The sequence below is a fragment of the Echeneis naucrates genome, chromosome 2 (assembly GCF_900963305.1).
Source record: "Echeneis naucrates chromosome 2, fEcheNa1.1, whole genome shotgun sequence".
Taxonomy (NCBI): Eukaryota; Metazoa; Chordata; class Actinopteri; order Carangiformes; family Echeneidae; genus Echeneis; species Echeneis naucrates.
Genome location: NC_042512.1, coordinates 43946 through 53806, shown reverse-complemented (window position 1 = coordinate 53806; position 9861 = coordinate 43946). Strand labels below are relative to the sequence as shown.

Genomic DNA, 9861 nt, shown 5'->3' with positions numbered 1-9861 from the left:
AATGTTCCAGATGTTGTGAACCATGTGTTGGCTTGATGAAACATTGAACACTTTCAAGCAGGAACTGTGTCTCCTAAAGTCACATCTTTTATTCTTTACTCAGTTTGGAGAACTGCAGGCTGTCAGAGATCAGATGTTCTTCTCTGGTCTCAGCTCTGAAGTCCAACCCCTCCCATCTCAGAGAAGTGGACCTGAGTTGGAATGACCTGAAGGATTCAGGACTGAAGGATCTGTGTGGTTTTCTGAAGAGTCCTCACTGTAGACTGGAGACTCTGAGGTCAGACTCATGTTTTATTTCTGCTCTCAGATTAATATGATGTTACAGTTGTGGTGACTCTGACCTGCAGACATCAGGCTGATATTATACTGATCCTCACTGAGGATCTTCATGCTGACGTCTGTTTTCTTCTTCTCTGGTTTAGTCCAGTTGCTGTGGCAGAGAAATGTTGAACTACAGATTTGGGAATTGTCACATCTTTTATTCTTTACTCAGGTTGAAGGACTGCAGTTTGTCAGAGATCAGCTGTTCTTCTCTGGTCTCAGCTCTGAAGTCCAACCCCTCCCATCTCAGAGAACTGGACCTGAGTTGGAACTACCTGAAGGATTCAGGACTGAAGGATCTGTCTGATCTTGTGAAGAGTCCAGACTTCAGACTGGAGACTCTGAGGTCAGTAGAGGTGGACTCAGTTCATGTTCCTTTCAGTAATGTTTAAATCCAGTTTCAGAGCAAAGGCTCAGTGTTTCCTGTGAACCTTCAAACTCCTCAGTGAAGCTGTGAGAGGAGAACAGAAACAGATTTCAGAATTAGACAGAAAGACAGAGAGAAAACAGTCAGCCAATCAGATCAGTCAGAGGACTGTTGTGATCATGTGACCATCAAATGAAGCAGATTCCAGCTGAAGAACTCAGAGATGTTCAGATTCTGGTCCTCGTCCATCAAACTGTCAGATCTGAGCTGAGACTGTTTGTTCTCTGATCAGGTTCATCTGTCACAGCTCTGAGATCAGTCTGACTGAAAGCTGCACATCACTGATCTTCTTTCATCACACTGTCACCATGTGGTCTTTCTGCAGACCAGAATCCTGTCTGTCTGTCTTCCTGTCTGTCTGTCTGTCTGTCTGTCTGGCTGTCTGTCTGGCTGTCTGTCTGAGTCTCTCAGTTTAAATGGACCTTCAGTAAATTATCAGTAAAGTGATGAACCTTCATGACCCAGCTCTTTATCTCCACTGTGGATTCAGGGAGAGAGAGAGGATATTCAACAAAGGTGTAGGCAGGAACATATGATGCTGTATCAAGTTCATAGAAATATGGGAGCAGCAGGCGTTGCAGGAACATGAGGTAGCGATGATTCACCACCTGCAGGATGAGGACAATGCCTGTCTCGCTCTCTCCCTCTCTCTCTCTCTCTTCCACTCTCAACCCAACCGGTCGAGGCAGATGGCCGCCCCACCTGAGCCTGGTTCTGCTCGAGGTTTCTGCCTCTTAAAGGAAGTTCTTCCTTGCCACTGTTGCCAAGTGCTTGCTCATCGGGGGATTTGTTGGGTCTCTTTAAATAAATTTTTAAGAGTTTGGTCTAGACCTGCTCTATATGTAAAGTGCCTTGATGTAACTTTGTTATGATTTGGCGCTATACAAATAAATCTGATTTGATTTGATCTAAGAAATGAAATATCTGCCTCCAGATTTAATCTTGGAGACTCTAGGAACCACAAGTAAACCTCCATCTAGAGAGCAGAGTGGCCTGCTAGGACAGTAAGGAACTATGAGCTCTCTGAGATATGATGGAGCTTGGCCATTAAGAGCTTTATATGTTAAAAGAAGGATTTTAAATTCTACTCTATATTTTACTGGCAGCCAATGAAGAGCAGCTAACACAGGAGAGATATGATCTCTTTTCCTAGTTCCTGTTAATATTCGTGCAGCAGCGTTCTGAATTAATTGAAGGCCTTTTAGAGATTTGTTTGGACATCCAGATAGTAATGAGTTACAGTACTCCAGCCTGGAAGTTACAAATGCATGGTTTAGTTTTTCTGCATCACCCTGAGAAAGGATGTTTCTGATTTTCCTAATGTTTCTCAGGTGGAAGAAAGCTGCTTTCCTGACTTTTTTTTATGAGAGACAAACAAAATGTCCTGGTCAAACATTATTCCAAGGTTTCTTACAGTGGAGCTGGAAGCCAAACTAATGCTGTTCAGACTGATTAGATGATTAGATAGTGTTTCTCTAAGGTGCTTATGGCCGAGTATCATAACTTCTGTATTTTCTGAATTTCGAAGTAAAAATTTTGGGTCATCCAGACTTTTATGTCTTCAAGACATTTTTGCAGTCTAAATATCTGACCAACTTAATTTGGCTTGATTGATAAATACCGCTGAGTGTCGTCTGCATAACAGTGGAAATTCATGCTGTGTATCCTGATAATGTTGCCTAGAGAAAGCAGATAAAGAGCGAAGAGGATCGGTCCAAATACCAAACCCTGTGGGACTGTTGAATGGTTGAAAGTAACTTTTGAAAACTGATTTTTACATTTGAAAATTAGATTTAAGTTTCACCCACTTTATATTCACAATGCTGACAGTTTTTCGTCAGTTCAGGTTCTTTCGAGTGTTGTTTCATTTTGTTATTAAATCTTTTCACTGTTTGTTTTTGACTTTTGGATCTGTCTGATCTTATGGAGAGTCCAAACCTTTCAGCAGTCTTGTCGTAACTTAACTGTCAGCGCAAAGACTCAGTGTTTCAGTGTTCTAACTCTCCAGTGAAACTTTGAGAGGAGAACAGAAACTGACTTCTGGATTGGACGGAAAGAAAGAAAAACTAGTCAGCCAATCAGATATCAGTAATCAGGAACCAACTAAAGTCAGATGAATGTAGTCAGTGATCTCTGTCTTAACTTGGTGAATGTGTAGAAAAAGAAGGATAGAAGTTTGATGTCTATCAATACAACTCCTCTCAAAAATACTTTTTCAGGGACCCGATTGGTTCAGAGGCAGCTTGTATAAATGTTTTGATCTCAACCTTAGAAGAAGAAACATTTTATTGTCATTGTACACACCCTGAAGTCAATGCACACATAATGAAATTAAATTTCGACTCTGAGATATGTGTGTGTATATACAGGCCCCCAGACAACCACACACACCCAAATATGCAAACATGGAAAGAGGTTTCAGAGGGAAGGTGCTGCCATTGCTTAATGCACCTGGAGTGGTTGTTCAGATTCCTTCATCAAGGCCACCTCGACAGTGCCGTCAGTCCACACTCCACATTTTGTTGTCCGGGCTGGGGCATGAAACAAGCCCCACACACTGAGCCACTGCTGCCAAACAAAGGTGTTTCTGCCCCGTTTCGAACCAAGGAAGTTTAGTGTGTGAGGCAAGCATGATAACCCCGACACTACAGAACCTTTAAACCCAGCCTGCTGCAGAGCTGCTTTCCATGATGATTCCTGCTCAGCATTGATTGGTTCTCAAATATTGGTTACCAGAATGTTAATAATAATTAGTAATATTAAAGTGAACCACAGGACACCTATCTATTTTAAGAAAAAAGACCTCCTAAGACAATAACTCTTGCATGGAATGCATTTTTAATTTCTCTTTTGGGTGTGTTGTTGTTCGTATGAATCAAACATATTATCAAATGTATTATACTCTTCTGCCAGCACTAAGTGGAAGTATAATGGCCTCATATGTGGAAGCCAGGAGGTTAATAATATTCAGACTAATCGGATTAATTTATATAGGATTAGTTGATATTTATCTGCTGAGACTGATGTTGGATCATCACCGTCTGTTTTTAATAAACTAACTCTGACAGAACCTCAGTATGTTCCACTCACTGTCTCACTGTTGTGGTTGTTTTTATCTCTACAGGTTCAACAGCAGAGTAATTAAAGCTTCTACAGAGAAAACCTGTGAGTACACAACCTCTGAGTCCTGTTCACCAAACTGACTGTGCTCTCTTCATCAAGATCTTTATTCATTACGTTTCAGGTCTGAACATGTTTGGACCACCTGGGCCTGATCACATGATCATATTTAAGTTTAATACTGTGAGCTTGTTCGTACTTCTTTCAATATTTTAATAATATTACACTAAATGTTGCTTGATCGTTTTATATATTTAAGTTGTTTACATTAAAAGTCTCAGACAAATTTCAGCTAAAGGTTACAGAACCATATTATTTCAGTTTTATTTTAATGTGTGGAGGTTTTTAATTTCATGTAATAAATAACAGATGAACATGGCTACTTTCAGTAAACATGGTGATTATTGTATGTAGGATATTTCTGGATCATTTAGTTCTATGGAGTTATCTTATCTGTTCATCCACACAGAGCCAATCCCAGATTGATTGTAATTTCACTTTCTACAGCACAGCAGCTGTTTATCAGTCAGTCTATAAATACAGCTGCAGCTGGTAACTTTAACTGAATAATGACAGCTACAGACTGAGTCCAGTCAGCAGATTTTTGGACCTGCCCACTCAGATTGGTACACAGCCAATAGAAAACCAGGATCATCTGAGAGAAAAGTGATGACAGGAGGTTTTGAGCTGCTCCTGCAGGACAGTTTCCTCCATCATCAGAACTGAGTCAGAGGATGTGAGCAAACACTGATTTCTGCTATCTGCTGTGTCTTCTCCTCCCATCAGGTGATTCTGATGTCAAACAGAGTCCAAACACAGCAGAGACAACAATGGATGTGTCAGAGGATGCAAAGCTGGACAAGGTGAGAGGTCAAACATCCTTCCTGATGCTCCAGACCGATTTAGAGGCTCGGCACATGGCAGGAAATGGAGAACAAATATTAAACCAATATTTCCTGCAACTGGCAATGATTTAATCTCTTTGGGCAGGGAAAGAGGAAAGGACAGAAACTGAAACTATTGTTTACATTTTTCATATTGAGTGATAGACGAGGAGTTTCTGAGTTAGATCACAATAAGACTGAAGACGGAGACATAAAGTTTCAGTCCAGTTTGTTCCCTTAATCCATCATCTGGAGCTCTTTAAAATCTGGACAAACATCATTTTGAGGTCACGATGAATCAGCTGATTGATCAGCAGTCTGGCTTTCAGATGAACAGTTAGATTTTTGTCTGATCAGTTCTACCGTCTGATTTCCAACATTGCTGCTGCTTCTGTGCTTCAGTTCAGATTGACCTATGTGTTGGTTATTTCCAGTCAAACTGATGATGTTTCTTTCTGGACCACAGTCTCCACAGATCTTCACACCTGAACTGAAAACTGAATCTACCAAAGTGTCATACAGGTAATTCAGCTGATGTCATCTCTGCAGTGATGGTGGTCTCATGGATGGTTCCTCCTCTTCACCTTCATGCTCAGTGTGCTCCTCTTAGACAGTGATATGGTGTTTGTGTGTCGGCTCATTCTACCTTCTGTGTCCTGCAGGTTCAGGTGTCCTGGTCCAGGTATGTTCCAGTGTTCTTTAACTGGACTGGTGTTTGTTGTTGATCAGGAGGCGGAGCTCCTCTACAACACTGTCCAGTGGGATGAAAGCCTCCTCCAATCAGCTGGCAAGATGGCTGCTGGGCCGCTGTTCAATATCCACTGTCCTGAGGACGCTGTCTGTGAGCTCCACCTCCTACACTGTGAGACAGAAGATGGTGAGATAAAGATTAGTGCTTTTTAGAGTGATGTGTTATCTGTTTTAACATCCCTGCTGTGATGCCACAGTTCCCATTCAGACTTTGTCAGAGTTTTGAACTTCAATCTCAGCCTGACAATGTTACAGTCACTATCTGTTACTGACAGTAACAGACCTTATTAAGGTAATCTGAATTATTTAATAATTAATAAAAGCAACAACATTTTTCTCCTGATAAAATGCTAGAAAAGAAACTGTTTTGTAAGATTTAGATCAAAGGAGGAGATATTTCTATAGCAAGTTGATGTTGTCAGATTTGTGATATCAATCGGATGGTTCATCAAGAAAAATAGTTTGGATGTTGGGAAACAAAGGCTTGAACATCACAGCTCTTCCTGTCCTGGATATAGAATAAGAGACAGAATGTCTCTGTTTCCCAGCTCTGCCCTCTGAAGGTCTGCTGTCTGTTGTCCACATCACTGATGATGGAATGAGCTTCCTCAAACCTCTGGAGATCACACACACTCATGTGATTGTCAAAGTCTCTCATCTTTCTGCCTTTGGCCTCGTCTGGTTGGGCGAGATGGTACAGAGGTTATTCAACAACAAGAAACCTATTTGTGGCCAACTTCTGCTGTTCCTCCGACCTCCGGCCAGAGACTTTCAAATACTGGATGTGTTTCTCATGCCAAGCAACCTCCCTTTGTCTGAGGTAAAGCTTTGTGTCATTCACTTTAATAATCAAACTTCATCAAACATTCTAATGCTCAACATCTGAAATGTGAACCTTTAAATGTCTTCTGTTAACTTCTGCCTGCTAGTTCAGCAGATGTCGTAAACAGTAGCTGAATGAGTCAAATTTAATCAAACGGCACAGAATGGAGCTTTAGATCAGGATCTTTTTGTGTGTTTTCCAAAATGAACTTTAGTTTTTCGGCACTAACACTATAATGTCCTGTTGCTGAAGGTTACTGCCCAACAAGATGATGCTGTTTACATCAAGATCTCTTCTGTCTGCAAACTGATAGTTGACCAAAGGTACATTGTCCGCTCTGATCCAGAGGACTTTGAAATACAGCCTGAGGTGAGTCAAACCTCCATACAGTTCTAACAGATATTAAAACAATAAAAATGTCCTTCTATTCCTCTGAGAGCTGTGTCACTGTTTGAAAACAACTAATGGATTCAGTAGATAAACATTTTGTTCCTCTGCTTTGTCTCCTCTTTTGCAGTCTGCTGAGTTTTACTCAAATTATGGGCCAAATTTCTTTCCAACATTTGAGGTCTTCCTGACTCCAAACACAGAGACACTGACTGTGATGGTCAAAGATGAAGAAGGAACAGAAGTGTGGAAACGCAGAGTCCCTCTACAAAGTAAAGGTTTCATCTTCCTCTACATAAAATATATGAAGAAGTGACTCAGACTAAATAAAGTCTAAAGACCAAAAACCAACCAGTTTAAATCACAGTGCTACGTTTATTTGACAGATGTCATGTGACATCAAATAAAGCTACGCAATCATTGCTGTTGCACAAAGTTTTAGCAAAGATCCCAACAATCTTGTTTGCATTAAAATAAAAACATGTCAGTCATCGATATGTCATCAGAAATCTGATGTTAGATCAGTGTTTTAAAGTGCTGGTTGTTATTGGTGATTATTAAACAAGTCTTTCATCTGGTTTCATGTTAGGTCCAAAAAGGGAAACCAGTCAAAGCAGCCTCCCAGCTGACGACAGCCTTCAGGCAGAAGAGAGGCTGCTCCTCGCTCGGGCAGAATTCATTCAGAGAGTGTCTGACACTGTTCTCAACCAGCTTCTGGATAAACTGCTTGAGCGTGGTGTTATCAGTGATGAAGAAATGCAGTCAGCCAGAACAAAATCCAGAGCAGAAAAAGCCAGAGATGTGATCGACTCAGTGAGAAGAAAGGGAAGAGAAGCCAGCTCATTTCTGATTGCTGCTCTCTGTCAGCTGGATCCTTGTGTTTCCAGAGAGCTCTCATTAAGATGAAGCCAAAGACACAAAGACTCTGAATATGGATGGAAATATTAACATGCAAAGTTTTGCTCTAAAGTCTCTTTTCTTAAGTAGTTAAGAACAGAGGTCTCCGCCTGATCCCACAGTACTTCGGGCCCTGGGATTTATTTTCTAACATTTTTATGTTAAAATGTGTCAGTGTTTACTGTTGGGAGCCGTTTTTAAAGGAAAAATAAGGGTCCAAAACAGGGCAAGTTATTGTTCAGTCAGATCAACAGCAGGCTGCCATCGACAGCATACTGATATCAAAATGTTCAGCTAATTCAGGACATGATTGCTGAGACTTTTCAGCCTTTACACTTTTACATTTTTTTTTTATATTTAACTTTTTATAAGTTTATTTTTTTAATTTTTAATAAATGGGACAAATCTTCAAACGCTCTTCATGCTTTTTCATCTTTGATCTCCTTCCGCATACTTTCAACTAGAGACTCCATTCAAACTTTAAAATGTTCACAAAACCTTCAACTATTAAACTTGTGTTCAACTTTTAAAATTCTTGTCCACTTTCTGAAATCAAACAGTTTAAACCTCGTACTCATTTCTGCTGTTTCTGACTTTATGATGGATGTGTATTGGATAGAATGTTCACAGCTGGAGTGGAGAGGAGTCGAAAAATCCTCTTTAACGTTCCATCAGTTTTACATCAGAATGGTACGGTGGCCGATAAGTACAAAACAAAAATACAAAGTGCGAAACGATTTTACAAAGCGTCAAACTAATTTACATTACAATATTTTTACATTTTATTAAAACAAAATTACCATAAACACTTTTAACACGGACAAAACAAAACTTGTTTACAAGTGGCAGAACACTTTTACAAATCTCGAAACAAATTTCCAAACGACAGAATCTTCCGGAAGGGGAATGTACCAAATGCCGGAAGTGATCCAGAAGAAGATTGACTGTGAGCTCAAAAAGTTTGTATCGGTTTGTGTGGCGGGAAAACTTTGCGGAGTGAAAGTTTATGGCAGCATGGAGTAAATGATGTTTTGGCCGTTTTGTGGAAACAACTTGAGCCAATTTACGCGGTTGTGTTTTCCGTGCGGACGATCTGTAGAATGTTTAACGTTGATGAACGGACCAGACGGAAGGAGCACGCGCACAGGAGACATCTAATAAACAGCCGGAAAATGCTAAACAAGCTAAGTGTAGCATCGCGCTAACTAGCTGAAGCCGCTGTCAGACATGCAGTGAATTAAAGTGCACCGTTTCATTTTGCAGCCAATCGTTGTCTTCACGGAATAGCAACGCGTTTAGTTAGTATGCGTTGATAGTTTTTATTTTATTTTAGGCCTACAGTTGTGCCAAATGCACAATTGCTGCTGATTGTTTTAGCTGCTGCTAACTTTCTGTTTTGATGCGGAACTCCGTTCATTCCAGCAGAACAACCATGAACATCATATAAACAATTCATGGAGGACAGAAAGTCAAAGTCAAAAGAACTGTGGGCCGAAAGGAAACAGGTCCAGGTACGTGTGTGGATATATCTGTAAAATATGGAAGTAAATATGTGTGTGTGTGTGTGTGTGTGTGTGTGTGAAATGAATGATATCTTTTTGTTATTTTACCAGATAAACATGGATTGATGGCGCCACATGGAGCTGATTTAAAAGCTCAGAGAGGGAAAACACTCCCATTATATACAGATCCGGAGGTAGCAGCACCTGATCTACTGAAGCAAGCTGTCCAAGAAATGAGAACCTTTAACAAGAAGATGGATGAAGGAGCAGACCTTCTTTTGTATCCAGACTGTTCAGAGGTGCTCCATGTGCCTGGGTCAGAAAGCCCATTCAAACTGGCAGAATATAAAAAGGAAATAGGAAAGGCACTTTTTCCATTTGCCTAGAAACACACTTTAGAGGAGGTTTGTGGATCTCTTCATTCAATATTTTTACATATTTATTTACTCTGATGTAGCATAATTAATAATGTGTTTGTTTTTACTACAGAGGTTGATACATCAGACTCTGATTCTGAAATTGGCATCACATCGAGGAGCACAGCTGAATTCAATGCAGCTGACACTGTGGTACGTTCATTTTTACATTTTGTACTTTGATTCAGTTTTTTTTTTTTATTATTTATTTACAGGATATGCATTTGGTTTAAAGTATTAAGTCTAAGAACCAAGTCTTGATTATTTGGCATTTACTATTCCAATCAGACACCCTGATAACCTTTCACCATTGATATATACTGTATGTGGTGAG

The 9861-nt window shown here is 40.2% G+C and overlaps 1 protein-coding gene across 1 annotated transcript; it reads left to right on the top strand.

Annotated features, from left to right (window-relative positions):
- Positions 1–625: 625 nt before the first annotated feature.
- Positions 626–8099, top strand: LOC115053409 (uncharacterized). The gene is made up of 9 exons (XM_029518078.1): positions 626–667; positions 3873–3913; positions 4655–4731; positions 5219–5274; positions 5415–5629; positions 6051–6322; positions 6578–6694; positions 6843–6984; positions 7302–8099. The coding sequence occupies exons 3-9, from the start codon at positions 4699–4701 to the stop codon at positions 7616–7618; spliced, it is 1152 nt and encodes a 383-aa protein (XP_029373938.1). The 5' UTR covers positions 626–667; positions 3873–3913; positions 4655–4698; the 3' UTR covers positions 7619–8099.
- The last annotated feature ends 1762 nt before the right edge of the window (positions 8100–9861 follow it).

Excerpts from the sequence above, each read along its gene's own strand:
- LOC115053409 (XM_029518078.1), top strand. The coding sequence starts at position 4,699 with ATGGATGTGTCAGAGGATGCAAAGCTGGACAAG. Across the intron at positions 4,732-5,218 it reads AGGATGCAAAGCTGGACAAG|TCTCCACAGATCTTCACACC; the intron begins GTGAGAGGTCAA and ends TCTGGACCACAG. Across the intron at positions 6,985-7,301 it reads ACGCAGAGTCCCTCTACAAA|GTCCAAAAAGGGAAACCAGT; the intron begins GTAAAGGTTTCA and ends GTTTCATGTTAG.